General features: G+C 46.0%; 1 protein-coding gene across 1 annotated transcript in view; it reads right to left on the bottom strand.

The window, feature by feature from the left end:
- The window catches only part of PUS7 (pseudouridine synthase 7), a 69,179-nt gene extending 59,515 nt beyond the window's left edge, over positions 1-9,664 (bottom strand). Inside the window, exons 1-4 of the mRNA XM_040412626.1 lie at positions 9,491-9,664; positions 4,550-4,955; positions 1,031-1,115; positions 852-953 (exon numbers count right to left, since the gene is read on the bottom strand). Coding sequence (XP_040268560.1) covers positions 852-953; positions 1,031-1,115; positions 4,550-4,955; positions 9,491-9,578 — 681 coding nt within the window. The 5' untranslated portion in view covers positions 9,579-9,664. The remainder of the gene's footprint in view (positions 1-851; positions 954-1,030; positions 1,116-4,549; positions 4,956-9,490) is intronic.
- Positions 9,665-15,790: the final 6,126 nt, after the last annotated feature.

The raw sequence follows: 15,790 nt of genomic DNA, 5'->3' as shown, positions 1-15,790 counted from the left end.
GAGCGATTCAGGAGGAAACTGGTATCGGAAACCAGGTAAGTAATGTCAATATGACGGGTCCAGGCATTGTAGGTGGGGTTATTCACTCTTGGAGAACCTCTTTAAGCTAGTGTTCTCTTACATAGCCATGCAAATGCTGAAGCTGTGCAACAGAAAATCAATATAGGGAGTTGCGTTTATTTCTGCAAATCAATGACTGTAGCAGTGAAATGAACAGAAGTTTCATGCTGATGCATGCAACAACCGCACTTAATAAAAGTAAACGTGAAAATAATTAATATAAAAATAATAATCAGGATAGGAAAAATTTGTGTCACTTGAGCCAACAGTTGCATTAGCCAATTAAGTTGCTCCAAACTTATATGATCTACTTCTTAAATGGAGTTTCCTTTTAGGTCTCATGCACACGGCAATTTGCTGTCCCTGATGCATGGACACCATCCGTGCAGCTGCCGCAGACGGATCCAGACCCATTCAACTTGAATGGGTTTGTGATCCGTCCACAGCACAAAAAAAAACAAAAAACAGAACACGTTCTATTTTTTTGCAGTGCAGAGGCACGAAGAGAAACCCCACGTCTCCATTCCACACCGCACCTTCCAGATTGCAGACCCATTCAAGACTATGGGCCCACATCCATGATGCGGTGCACAAGCGGCCGATGCCTGTATATTGTAGCCTTAGGCTGCAATTCTCATTCCTTCAATTATCTTCAGATCCCTGATATTCAGTTTACAACCCGTTCCTAGTTTCAGAATTTACACAGCACAGCACCTGGCTCTATGTTGCATTGGGTTCGGGTCAGTTAAACCCACAGCAAGGCCACGGTAGACTCATAGTGACAACATTACCTCTATAGATACATTGGATTCTTTATTTTTAAAGAGCTGAAGGTCTTCCAAACGCTTCTTTTCATCCTCTGATAAGACTGAATAAATGTCTTCTGATGGATCCTATAAAGAGAAAAAACATCAATTTACTAAGAAAGACAAAAAATTTATTAAGCAAACATAAAAATATTGAGATTTACCTCATCATCTGCTGGAACAGATAAATCATTCAAGTAAGTGATCTTTCCATCTTTTCCGATTTCATGTACAACAAAATCGGAATATCTAAAAAAGAAATTAAATAATATATAAGCATTAGGATGAATCTGAAATTTTATTTTCAAAATCATACGGCTATTCTTATTTTCTCTGCTTAAAGGGAACCTGTCACCGGGATTTTGTGTATAGAGCTGAGGACATGGGTTGCCAGATGGCCGCTAGCACATCCACAATATCCAGTCTCCATAGCTCTGTGTGCTTTTATTGTGTAAAAAAACGATTTGATACATATGCAAATGAACCTGAGATGAGTCCTGTCCCTGACTCATCTCACATACAGGACTCATCTCAGGTTAATTTGCATATGTATCAAATCGTTTTTTTTTACACAATAAAAGCACACAGAGCTATGGGGTCTGGATATTGAGGATGTGCTAGCGGCCATCTAGCAACCCATGTCCTCAGCTCTATACACAAAATCCCGGTGACAGGTTCCCTTTAAATAGTATCTTCATCTATGGCACAAATTATGACAGTAAACAGGACAACTCAAGGGGTCTCTATGGGATTTTGATATTGATGGCTGATCTTCAGGACTCCAGCACTTGGCTCATGCTCCTCAAAATGATTTTAAGAAAATGACTGGACCTGCATATTTCAGTTAGGGTCTCCCTAATTCCCTTGAGCAATTCTTAAAATGCAACAATCCTTTTGTATTAATTGACTAATAAGGACCAAAAAGCAGGATTCTGATTAAAGGGGTTGTCCGGGTTCAGAGCTGAAGCCAGATATATCCCCATTTTCACCCAGACTGCTCCCCTGATATGAGCATTTCATGCACCAATGCTCTCTTTTGTCCTGCACTAAATTGCACAGGGAAAAGGCTTTTTTTTGGAGATCCGGTGATGTACCGGGCTGTCCATAAAGACTGCTAGGAGAAGGCTCCCGCCTAGCAGTTAGCCCAGTGACATCAGCGGCACTAATGGGGGGGGGGGGGGCTTTAGTGCTGCCCTAGCCTCTGACGTCACCAGGAACACTTTTAGGCGGAAGCCTTGATCTAGCAGTATAAAAAATATATAAACAGCCCTTGCCCTGAGCAATCCAGAGTAGGGCAAAGGAGAGCAATGGAGGCTCCGATGCTCATATTAGGGGGGCTACCTGGCTGAAAATCGGGATAACCCCTTTAATAGTTGAGCAATTATAACGGTGCGTGATATAAAGAAATTTTAGAGGGCCACTAAACCAGGAAAACAAGAAAAACACTGGCAATAACCTGCTAAGGAAAGCTTGTCTTTAGCTCTTTCTGCATGGATACCTGCAAGCAGCTACAGATCATGAAGTGCCCCCTTCCCCCCAGCCCCTCCATCTTCGGCTGGGGACTAGCATTGTGCATTTGCGAAAGCTCACAGACAAAACAGGAATGGGAGCAGCTTAACATACCATTTACTTCAATGGAAAGTCAGAGCACGGTGGAAACTGCAAAACCTCCCCTTGTATATTACAGGCATACCATACAGTACCAGGGCACTGACACTACAGAAGTGCTACCCAGCTCTCCCAGGTACCTGAATGTCAAGGTGGCCTATACAAGCAGGAGGGATTTCTCAGTCTGCCTAGGTAAATAGGACATTCATCAGTGTTGGAAGCTAACTTACAAGTCTTGTGGATCTCTACACACTATCTAGAGACTGTTACTATTATATTCTGTAAGTAACCCAGCTTTCCCAGCTGGAAAATACAAATCTGCCTAGCTGTGGCACTATTCAGGAGTCAGGACCGGAATTTATCTTGGTAGATTTAGTATTCTGCAATCTCCATTACAGTTTCATATGGTGTAAACCCCGCTTTCCCAGGATCCTGAAAGGCAAATCTGCATTGCTATGGCGCTATTTAGGAGTGAGGAGTGGGATTTATCTTGGAAGATTTAATATTCTGCATTCTCTATTACAGCTCCACAAAGTTTTAAGCCCGCTATCCCAGGACACAAAAAGGCAAATCTGTGCAGCTATGGCTGTTTTTGAGAGTGGGGAGAAGGATTTATATAGGTAGATTTAGTATTTGTCAGTCCCTATTACAGATCCAAATAATATGTTACCCAACTTTCCCATAACTATTCTACAGTATAAAGGATTTGTCAGTAGGATTTCTTATTCAGCTTTTCCCCTTATTGGGGATTTACCAGTTCATAGATAGGCTAATCTGGCATTCTGCAGCCTGGAAAAGCTGGGTAACAATCTCTGTGAGGCCATGTTGGGGGCATATTGGCGATATAAATACAAAGCTATCCTGATGTGAATCTATCACATGGCACAAGGCCAACATAATCTGTTGTCACCAATGCATGTCTACAGTCGTCACCCAGCTTTTTCTCGACCCTGAATGGCAAGTTGGTCTAGCTTTATGACAGGATTTGTCATTACATAATTAGGAAAATGTGGAATTCAGCAGCCTGGGAAAGCTGGGTAACCGCCTCTGCAGAGATGTAAAAGAGGCCACACATGACATACTAATTCTGTATACACTACATCCATAAATACAATACCAGGATAACCGTGGGTATATACTATATATGTAGTTTGATCTCCAGCATAACTCACATGCTCCCCAGGTTTTAAAAGCTGCTGAAAGACTGATCTGCACAACTATGCACTGAAGGGAAGAATGATCACTGCAGAACTAAGCAGATGTATGTATTATTGGCACGGTTACCAAATTTATTTTTTACATTTGGCAACCATCCAACAAAATGGCCATGCTCACTGTGCAGACTAAACCCAGCCTCATCCTCCTAAATGTCCTGGTTCACATGCACTAGCATCAAAGGGGGAGAGAAGTCATGGCTGCAGCCTGAGAGAACAACGTGCTGCTTTTCTACTTTATTTTCTATTGTCTGCAACTGTGATATCTGATGACACAAGAGCAAATACAGACACATAAGGAGATTATGTTCCAGCTTGTTGGCTGTTCTTTTGTTTGGATTCTGAGTTTAGTGTCCCTTTAAGCTCACTTTTGGACAAGTAGAGGCACGATCACATAGCTGGCAGTATAAGAGTAGCTGAAAAGAAGTTTAAAAAGTTTCTACTATAGTGTACACAAATGTTACCAATTGATACTACATGCCAACAAAATTTAAGAGGTATTCCAGAATTTTAATATGGATGGCCTAACCTCAGGATGGGTCTTCAATTCCAAAACCCCGCACATCCAGTAACCCCAAGTAGCACCAAAACTAAACAGCTCTGTTCATTTTGTATTGGACAAAGCTGGTTACTGCAGCTGTGCTCCCACTGAAATAGATGACGGCAGCACTGCATTAACCAGCTCCATCCCCTACACAATGGGCAGAGCTGTAGTTCTGGCGCCACAATGCTTGGGAAAAGCTGGGAGGCAGGGGTGTAGGATCAAATATCGACGGCCTATCCAAGAACAGACCTTTAATATATTTCAAGTTCCAAAAGTGACAAAGCCCCAATGGACATACGGTGAAGCAATGATATTACCTTTCCTTCAGGATTCCAGAGAAGCCTTCATGAGAACTGACAAATTTAATGATCCCAACGTCAAGTTCAGTCAACCCATATTTCATCATGTCGGCAAAGCTTTCAGGGTCCCCATCACCAGGCTCCCCCTCCAAGAGTTCATCTTCTCCTTCACTCCCATCATCCTCCTCTGCTTTTGAGAGTTGAGCTTCAGCAATAATTTCTGTTTCTATGGCTTTTTTGGTTTTGAGAACAGTTCCCTGAAGCGTGCCATCAGATTCAGCAGTAAAATCAATGTCTGAAAGTCTTTGCTTCTTGGTTTCATCTGTGGGGAGGTCTTCAGATGTAAGGTGGCGTTTCAGTGAAATGGTTGTCATTTCAACAGACTCCATATTTCGGAAGGCACTGTGGAACTTTTTACTTAAATCTGATGGATAGAAGAAAAATAGATCTTTACAAAGTAAATGAACCTTTAAAAATAATGAGATGCCAAACTTAATGGGGTTACTCTGGAAGTAATATTGATGAACTATCCTCTGGATATCAGATCAGCGGGATCAGACACCCGGGACCCCCACCGATCAGCTATTAGAAGAGGCCAGGCGCTCTTTCCAGGCCATGTGACGTCAGCGTACATTGGCCGTGTGGTCGATTTGCAGCTCAGCCTTATTCAAGCGTTTGGGGCCGAGCTTCGATATCAAGCACATCTGCTATACAATGTAAAGTGCTCAGCTTGGTACGGTAAGAGCCCACCGCATTCCTAAGACAGCCGACTGGCAGGGGTGCCAGGACCCAGACCCCCCCACTGATGTGATATTGATGACCTATCCTGTGGACAGGTCCTCAACATTATTTTCCAGAGCCCTGTTCACATCTGTGTTGTGGTTTCTGCTTAAAACAGATATGGCACTGTAAAGCACCGCCACCAAAAAAACCCCAATGACTTGTAACAGGATCTAACTTGTGTCATGGTGTCTGTCATTTTGATGCAAAAAAACGCTGCATTAACCCCTTCAGAAACCTAAAATTTTTCACCGACAGCCTAATTTTGCAAATCTGACATTTGTCACTTTATATGATAACAACCATGGAACGCTTTAACTTATCCAAGCCATTCTAAGATTGTTTTCTTGTGCCATATTGTATTTCAAATTACTGGCGAATGATATGTTTTACCTTTATTTATAAAAAATAAAAAAAACTTACAGAAAATGTGATTTTCTCCGCTTTTAAGACAGCTCCCCTTATATGAAATGCTCCGATGCTCTTTTCCCTGCGCAGAGCAAAGGCTTTTTTTTGGAGATCCGGTGACGCACCGCGCTCTCCATGGGAAAAGCTAGGCCTATCAGTCGCGGTGACGTCACCGAACACACTGCGGGGCGGAAGCCTCCGTCTAGCAGTGTGAAAACTATAAACAAACAGACCTTGCCCTGCGCTATACAGCGAAATGCTCCAGTGCTCATATTAGGGGGGCTGTCTGGGTGAAAGTGGGGCTATGTCCAGGTTCAGCCCTGAACCCAGACTACCCCTTTAAGGACCAATTCAGTTTCTAAGTGACTTTGAGGGGCTTATATAATAGAAACACTCAAATTACCCCATTTTAGAAATAACACCCCTCAAACTATTGAAAACTGATTTTACATATTTTGTTAACCCTTTATATGTTTCACAAGAATTAAAGGAAAATGGAGGTGAAGTTTCAAAATGTCACTTTTTTGCAGATTATCCATTTTAAGCAATTTTTCCTGTTACACAGCAAGGGTTAACAGCAAAACAACCCTCAACATTTATTACCCTGATTCTGCAGCTTACAGAAACACCCCATATGTGGTCTCAGAAGGAAAGGGGCGCCATATGCTTTTTGCTTGAATGGTTTTCAAGCGCCATGTCACATTTGTAGAGTCCCTAAGGCAGGGATCAGCAACTTTCAGCACTCCAGCTGTGGTGAAACTACGACTCCCAGCATGCACACTTTCTTAATCGTTTTCAGAATTCCCACAGAAGTGAATGGAGCATCCTGGGAGTTGTCATTTTACATCTAGAGTGCTGAAGGTTGCTGACCCTTGCCCTAAGGTGGAAACCCCATTTTGGAAACGACATACCTCAAGGAATTCATGTAGGGAAGCACTGAGCACTTTGACCCCACAAGCATTTCACAGAATTTGGGAACACCTGGCTATGAAAATGAAAAATTTCAATTTTTTTCCAATAAAAAGTTGCTTTAGGACTCTTTCACACTTGCGTTGTCCGGATCAGTCGTGCACTCCATTTGCCGGAGGTGCCCGCCGGATCCGGAAAAACGCAAGTGAACTGAAAGCATTTGAAAATGCGTTCAGTGTTACTATGGCAGCCAGGACGCTATTAAAGTCCTGGCTGCCATAGTAGTAGTGGGGAGCGGTATACTTACAGTCCGTGCGGCTCCCGGGGCGCTCCAGAATGACGTCAGAGCGCCCCATGCGCATGGATGACGTGTCCATGCGATCACGTCATCCATGCGCGTGAGGCGCCCTGACGTCACTCTAGAGCGCCCGGGGAGCCGCACGGACGGTAAGTATACTGCTCCCCCGCTCCCCACTACACTTTACCATGGCTGCCAGGACTTTAGCGTCTTGGCAGCCATGGTAACCATTCAAAAAAAGCTAAACGTCGGATCCGGCAATGCGCCGAAACAACGTTTAGCTTAAGGCCGGCTCCGGATTAATGCCTTTCAATGGGCATTAATTCCGGATCCGGCCTTGCGGCAAGTGTTCAGGATTTTTGGCCGGAGCAAAAAGCGCAGCATGCTGCGGTATTTTCTCCGGCCAAAAAACGTTCCGTTCCGGAACTGAAGACATCCTGATGCATCCTGAACGGATTTCTCTCCATTCAGAATGCATGGGGATAATCCTGATCAGGATTCTTCCGGCATAGAGCCCCGACGACGGAACTGTATGCCGGAAGACAAGAACGCAAGTGTGAAAGAGCCCTAAGGCCCAGATTTCAAATTTTTACAAAAGGCAAAACAAAAATCATGCCACAATTTGTTACTCATTTTCTCCTAAATACAGCAACACCCTATATGTGGTAGTAACCTGCTGTTTGGGCACACAGCAAGGTGCAGAAGAGAAAGAGCACCTTGTACTGCCTAATACATGCTGTATTGTACTGCGTTGGAACTGCCAGTTTTACACCGACACACCTTGTGGGCTGGTCCTGATAGGCCTGCCTAGCTGACAGGCTCGAGGCCTTTGTAGGGGCCTTGGGCTGCCTTAGCAACCATCGGCACCCCATGATTGCATCATGGGAGCAGATGGGTAGAGAGAGGGAGCTCCCTACCTTTGTAACCCATTAGATGCAGCAATCAGCAATGACCGCGGCATCAAAGGGGTTAATCCGGCGAATAGAGTTGGGGCCCTGTCGCTGATCAAGCACTCACAGCTCCTGTCCAGCCCGATCTTGGAGTGAAACGCTGCGAGCGCTGCCAGTACTCAGTGTCTCTGGGCCTGTGCTGCATTGTCCTGACTGCTTACAGCCCCAGGATGTAGTGTGCGCACCTTGACCTGACGCTACATGCAGTCATGTGACAGAGCGGGCCGGAGAAGACATGGGAGGGTGCCTGCTGCAGAGACCGCCGGGACCTGGAGAGGACAGTGAGTGCGGATGCGATGCGTTTTTTTACGGATGGTTGCTAAGAGATGTTGTTTATATACCTTCAGTTTTTTTTATCACGCGTAATGAAAAACGCATTAAAATCGCATTGCACTCGCACAATAAAAACTGAACACGATTGCAGACAAAACCGACTGTTTGCAAAATCCTGCATTTTTTCACTTAAACGCATTCACAATGCATCCGGACACGCTCGTCTGCAAGGGGCCTAAGGCTCTTGTCAAAATCCTAAATCTACATGAAATCCCCCTCCTATGGCCCTTATGCACACAACCTTATTTTGTTTCCTTGTCTGTTCCGTTTTTTTTGCTGATAGGATGCAGACCTATTCATTTCAATGGGTCCGCAAAAAATGCGGACAGCACACCATGTGCTGTCCGCATCAGTATGTCCGTTCCGTAGCCCCGCAAAAAAAAAAAATAGTGCATATCCTATATCCATATATCTAGTTTGCGGACAAGGATAGGAATTATTACAATGGATCCACACAAAAAAAAAAAAAAAACAGATGCCATCTGTTTTTTTTGTGGATCCGCAATTTGCAGACCACAAAACACATATGGTCGCGTGCATGAGGCCTATATCTGTGGTTTCCACAACCCCATTCATATGCAGTTCTGGCTGCATGCGGAAATAAGGTTTAGGCCTCATGCACACAACAGTTGTTTTTTGCATCCGCTTTTTTTGAAGGATCCGTTTTTTCCACAGATCCCTTGTAATAAATGCCTATCCTTGTCCCCAAATGTGAAAAAAGTAGGACATGCACTATTTTATTTGCTGAAGGGAAACACGGACAACGGACGCAGAACACAAACTGATTAACTATCAGCATTTTTTTGCTGACCCATTGAAATGAATGGGTCCCCATGCTATCCGCAAAAAAAAACGGAACTGAGGCCGAGAAAAACAACTGCCATCATATGCATGAGGCCTCATCCTGCTTATTTCATATGGAAACACCGAGGATTAGCCTCATTAAATGATCCTGATACCAATCTGCCATCACAGCAAATCTGTAGCCAAAATCTGAGGTCATAGACTCCAATTTCTGTCATGCAAAAAACGGAATGTGAATCCAACGTGTACGCTCTGGGATGGCCTAGTATATGAGACACACAGTATACAGGCAAAGAGGATCCCAAGTGTCCCATGTGATCACATGTATTGTGCGTCTCCCAACTGCAGGACTCGCCTATCGCCATACAGTACATGTGAAACCAAGCAGTCACGACAGCAGTACCAGTACACGGCGACACGGCACCTGTACACAGTCCAGCACCGTCACAGGCCCCGCATTGTCTGCACAGCACTGACCTGTCACCGGCCCTGGGGGCTGGAAGCGGCCAACGTACAGCACGTGTCCGCCAAGAAAATAACGTAGCCGGGAGGCGACCACGCGCATGAGCCCCTCACTGCACTTAGGAGAGCAGCCTTCTCGCCCGCCACCACCTGACCTCCAGTCCTCCCAGCCACAAACAAACGAGTCTCGAGGCAAGAGCGCCCCCTACGCTCTCGGCTCCAGTTGTACTCCGAGGAGGCAGCGGTTGCCTAGGAGAGGTGTCAGAGGAGGGAGCGGGTGACGCAGTCTGTAGAAAGCAGCGCGTTGTACGGCGCGATCTTATTCATCTCATGGAAGCTGAGGGCTGCGCCTGCGTGGACAGAGCCCCGGCCGGCACCGGCAGCAGCGCGCAGGACAAGGGGGAGATGAGCTCGGGGAAGGGTAAGACACTGAACCGGCATGCTGCCCTTCTTACCCCGCAGGCGGCCGGCCGGCACTGTGCTCCTAATGAACGGGTCTTGTCTGTTTCTTCTCCAGTGCTGGCCATGCAGGCCCGGAAGAGGAGGCCGAAGGGGAAAGAAGGAGAAGGCTCGGAAAAAGTGAGTACCTCTCAGCAGGGAAGAGGATGGTCGCCCTGGGAGCATCCCCTCACAGGCACCAGTTCAGACAGCCCCATACTGCTTGTGTCCTGATTCCAGGTAGTGTGGTGACCATCCCTTATACAGGCAGCGGATTGGTGTTGTGTAGGATGTACTGCAGCACTGGCCATGGGGCAGTGACATCTCTGTCCCGCTGCAGCCAATCACTGGCCTCAGCAGTCATGTGCAAGCATCACCACTGAGGCCATTAATTGACTATAGCGGTCAAGTGGATGGAAGCAAAGTCTGGTGGTCATCCGTCACTGGAGCGGGCAGGGCGGTTAACCGGTCAGGAGTGGCTGTTTTTTATCTTCTAGCTAGTTTAGTGTTCTTAGATTCTCAGAGAAAACCATGAGTCTGTCCACCTGGCTGAATACCCCAATGTAGTATAAATGGCATTGTCACCTGGAGCCACCTGTAACTAGAAGTCATTGAAAGCTGGGTGACCGTCGGTGTGCTCGTGTCATGCCTATATTCCCCATCTGTCAGATTGTGCTCTAGTAATAGTAGTATATCATGTAGGGCTGCATAACGGGTCACACAGGGTGTTTGGGGCGGCTGATTGATCTCATACTGGCAGCATGGGGCGTAACTACAGCCATAGCACTTGCCATGGGCTCCAGAAGTTGGGGTAGGGGGGCAATCTGGTGCAGGAACATTGTACCGGTTTTGCTATAATGTGGATATATGATGCTATTATACATGTCTTTGAATTTTGCTGGTTTAAAGGGGTTATCCAAGCCTGGAATTCCCCCCATATGCCCGGGCGCCCTCACACTGATTCTACTAAGGGTACTTTCACACTAGCGTTAAAGTTTCCGGTATTGAGTTCCGTCACAGGGGCTCAATACCGGAAAAAAAAACGCTTCAGTTTTATCCTAATGCATTCTGAATAGAGAGCATTCCGTTCAGGATGCATCAGTTCAGTTCAGTCACTCTTACGGTATTTGGCCGGAGAAAATACCGCAGCATGCTGCAGTATTTTCTCCGTCCAAAATTCCGGAACACTTGCTGGAATGCTGGATCCAGCATTATTTTCCATTGAATTGCATTAGTGCCAAGTGTTCCGGCAAAACGGATTCGGTTTTCCGGTCTTGCGTATGCGCAGACCTTTAAAATGCAAAAAATAAATACCATCCGTTTTCCGGATGACACCTGAGAGACTATCAGGTGTTTCAATGCATTTGTTAGACGGATCCGTCTACAAATGCTATCTGTTTACACACGGATTTCCGGATTCGTCAGCCAGTTTCGACGACGGAACTGCCTGCCGCATCTTCACAACGCAAGTGTGAAAGTACCCTTACCTAGCTCCCTGCGTCGCTCCTGGTCGCCACACGGCCACCGCTGCTTCTCCTTGTGCGTTGATTAAAATATCCGTGTCGGGGGGCAGGCGGGTGGCGGCGGTGAGTTTCCCTAGCATCCCACCAACACCGGATGTTGTCATCCATGCATGGGGAGAAGCAGGCGGGGACCAGGAGCGGCGCAGGGAGCCAGGTAAGTAGAATAGGGGGGGGGGGGGGGGGGGGGGGTATTTCCAGGCTGAGATAACCCCTTTAACTAGGTGGTGGGGGCCCTATGTTATTTATGCTATGGGGCCCTGTGAATTCTAGTTCTGCCCTGTCTGGCAGCTATGTCCGTTTATTATTCCATCATCTCCAGCTGATGGAACTGAAACAGCAGAATATCACAACCCAAGAGGATGAGCCGAGATCTGTGCATTTCATGGAGTAGTCCTACTTTCCTTACACTTAAGGCTCGTTCACATGAACGTTTTTGCGTTGCGTTATACGGGGCCGTGTTTTGAGATCCTTATACAGAACCATTCATTTCAATGCTTCTGCAAAAAAACGGAATGTACTCCAGTATGCATTCCGTTCCGTATTTCCGTTGTTCTGTTCAAAGATAGAACATGTCCTATTATTGCCCGCAAAATCACGTTCCGTGGCACCATTCAAGTCAATGGGTCCGCAAAAAAAACAGAACACATACGGAATGTACTCCGTATGTCTTCCGTATCCGTTCCGGTTTTTGCGGGCAGCCATCTATTGAAAATTTTATGCCCAGCTCAATTTTTTTAAATGTAATTACTGTATACTGAATATGGAATGGAACCGGAAACACTACTGAAACGAAAAAACGGATCTGTTAAAAAACATCCCGCAAAACACTGAAAACGTTTCCGTTCTGTTTTTTGTGTTCATTTCAATGGATCCAGCAAAAAAAAACGGAATGTACTCCGTATGCCTTCCATTTCCATATTTCCGTTTTTCTGTTCCGTTCAAAGATAGAACATGGCCTATTATTGTCCGCATAAACGGACAAGGATAGTACTGTTCTATCAGGGTCAAGCTGTTCCGTTCTGCAAAAAGCGGAATGCACACGGACGTCATCCGTATTTTTTGCGGATCCGCTTTTTGTGGACCGCAAAATACATACGGTCGTGTACATGAGGCCTTAGGCCCCTTTTACACGGGGCGAGTAGTCCGCGCGGGTGAAATGCGTGAGGTGAACGCATTGCACCCGCACTGAATCCGGACCCATTCATTTCTATGGGCTGTGCACACGAGCGGTGATTTTTCACGCATCACTTGTGCGTTGCGTGAAAATCGCAGCATGCTCTATATTTCTGCGTTTTTCACGCAAGGCAGGCCCCATAGAAGTGAATGGGGCCGCGTGAAAATCGCAAGCATCCGCAAGCAAGTGCAGATGTGGTGCGATTTTCACGCATGGTTGCTAGGTGACGATCGGGGCTGGGGACCAATCTGTAACATGGTTATAAAGGAAAATAATAGCATTCTGAATACAGAATGCAAAGTAAAATAGTGATGGAGGGGTTAAAAAAAAAAATTATAATTAACTCCCCGAGTCCACTTGATCGCGTAGTTGCGGATCTCTGTCTTCTTCTGTAATGTTGAGCTGCCGGCTAAGGACCTGTGGTGACGTCACAAGACATGGTCCCTCACCATGGTGATGAACCATGTGATTGGACCATGTGATGATCAAAGGTGCTATTCCTGTGCACAGCAAAGAAGACAGAAGAGATGCCGGCTGCGCGATCAAGTGGATTAAGGTGAGTTAAATTATTATTATCTTTTTAACCCCTCCAGCGCTATTTAACTATGCATTCTGTGTTCAGAATGCTATTATTTTCCCTTATAACCATGTTATAAGGGAAAATAATACAATCTACAGAACACCGATCCCAAGCCCGAACTTCTGTGAAGAAGTTTGGGTACCAAACATGCCGATTTTTCTCACGCGCGTGCAAAATGCATTACAGTGTTTTGCACTCGTGCGGAGAAAATCCGCGCATTTTCCCCGCAACGCACGAGCATCTTATCCGGGCAAAAAACATGACGCCCGTGTGAAATGAGGCCTTCATACATGTTGCACTGCCGTAGGATGGGCTTCATTTATGAGGCGCAGGTCTAGCTATAAATTAGGAGCATCATAGTCCTCGCTCCTAGATTGAAATCTGCCCCAACCACTGACTGGAATAGATTTGAATCCTCATTTACGGCAGGAAACTGGTAGAAACGTTAGTGAAGTTGTCGTGACTGATGGCCTGCCACCGCCACTCGCCAGTGGGAGAGCACATGTAAAAATAAATTTAGGCACAGGGGGCATTTAAAAAGGTTGCAAAACGGGGCTTCTTTACACTAAAAACTGACATAAGGCCCCTAATTGGTATCGCCATGTCCAAACTGGTAAAGGGGTTGTGTCATGATTAATGTGAAAAATGAATATCAGATGTCATATAGTACATAAGGATCTCTAACAGAAGTAGAACCAGCCCTGTACCTCACATGGGTCCGGAGATCTCCCCATTCATAGCTGTAATTGCTCTGCCAGATTATCTTCAGTCTGGCAGCTCAGTTTCCTCCTTGTACCTGCCACACGGGCGTCGCGGATGAGGGCCGGATGTGATGCAGGTGCGTTCAGGGAAAATCGTGCGAGTAGGCGTATTCCATTGTTCCGTTTTTTTTCTGTGCGAGTGCAATGCGTTTTGCACGCGCGTGAGAAAAAACTGAATGTGGTACCCAGACCCGAACCCGGACTTCTTCACTGAAGTTCGGGTTTGGGTTCAGTATTCTGTAGATTTTATTATTTTCCATTATAACATGGAATACAGAATGCTTACTAAAATGTGGCTTGAGGGGTTAAAAATAAATAAAAATTAACTCACCTCATCCTCTTGTTTGCGCAGTCTGCCATCTTCTTTTTTTAGACCTGCAAAAGGACCTTGATGACGTAATCGCGTTCACCACGTGGATCTTCTATCTTCATTCAGAAGGACGTCACCGCGCTCACTATTGATTACGTCATCAAAGGTCCTTTGGCAGGTCCTGACAGAAAAGTAATACAGTGAATCGACTTTAATGGGGTCCGGGATTGCTCATCCCTATCATCTCCTAGCAACCATGCGTGGAAAATCGGCAGCGCCATCCGCACTCCGCGTGAACAACGCAGAATATAGAACACGCTGAGATTTTCAGGCAACGCAAATGTGATGCGTGAAAATCATCGCTCATCTGAACAGGGCCCCATTGATGTCAATAGGTCCCTTGTGTCAGTGCGGGTGCAATGCCTTCAGCACCTCACCATTGCACCCGCTTGCGGAATTCTCACCCGTGTGAAAGGGGCCTAACAGGAGATTTAAACTGAGGCGTGTTCAACCAGCTCTGTAAGATGGACAAAAAAAAAAGCTGGCGCTATACAGATACATTTTATTGAATAACTCACTGGCTATACAAAATTTTTAATTACGATACATGCAGTTACAAAAGTATTCAGATCCAGGTGCTGGTTTGTTTCATGACACAACTAGTCTCACATCTGCGGCTATCCTCTCTGCCAGGCTGTTGGCCAGACAAATACCATTGTGTGCAAGGTTTTCTTGTCCAGCTGATTCCCGCCATATTTGCTGGGTAGCGGCTGAACCTTTGCCAGATCCCTTTTAGTCAATGGTGTCTAGCGGGCAGGTGGCAGTATCCAGTAATGCCGGATCCGGAGAACTCTAGCAGCTGTTTTCCTATCGGAGAGCTCTGCCGCTGATGTGAAACTAGCCTAGATAGAAAAATATTTATTTTGCTTGGTGAATGCCGTAATGGGAAAAATAAAATCGAAATTCGCGATTCACAAAGATTTGTTGCAGACATTTCTGTGACTGTCCCATTCACCTGAGCGGAGCTTGCAGAAATCCATGTGCTTGCTCCAGAAACAACACGTTTGCTGTGTGTGACTATATGTAAAGTAGGGATCAACCGATTATCGGTTTTACCGATATTATCGGCCGATATTCAGGATTTTGACCGTTATCGGTATCTGCATCTATTTTACCGATATTCCGATAACGTATGGGGAACACAGATCGAGCGGCTCTCAGCGCTCTCTGTGTTCCCTCAGCAGCACAGGGGAGAAGGAAGCAGTGTCTCCCTCCCCCTGTGATGCTGCTGCCGCCAATGAGAGGAGAGAAGACAAGAGGAGGGGATGTTGACTTATTCATTCAAATTGAACAGGAGGCGGGAGCTAGCTGCAGAATCACATAGCCGACTCCCGACCTCTATGAGCGGTAGCTGCGATCCGCAGTAGTTAACCCCTCAGGTGCCGCGGATCGCAGCTACCGCTCATAGAGGTCGGGAGCCGGCTATGTGATTCTGCAGCCAGCTCCCGCCTCCTGTATATGAATAAATG

The sequence above is a fragment of the Bufo bufo genome, chromosome 1 (assembly GCF_905171765.1).
Source record: "Bufo bufo chromosome 1, aBufBuf1.1, whole genome shotgun sequence".
Classification (NCBI taxonomy): domain Eukaryota; kingdom Metazoa; phylum Chordata; class Amphibia; order Anura; family Bufonidae; genus Bufo; species Bufo bufo.
The sequence above is the reverse complement of the archived record's forward strand: the minus strand, read 5'-3'. Positions and strand labels throughout refer to the sequence as shown.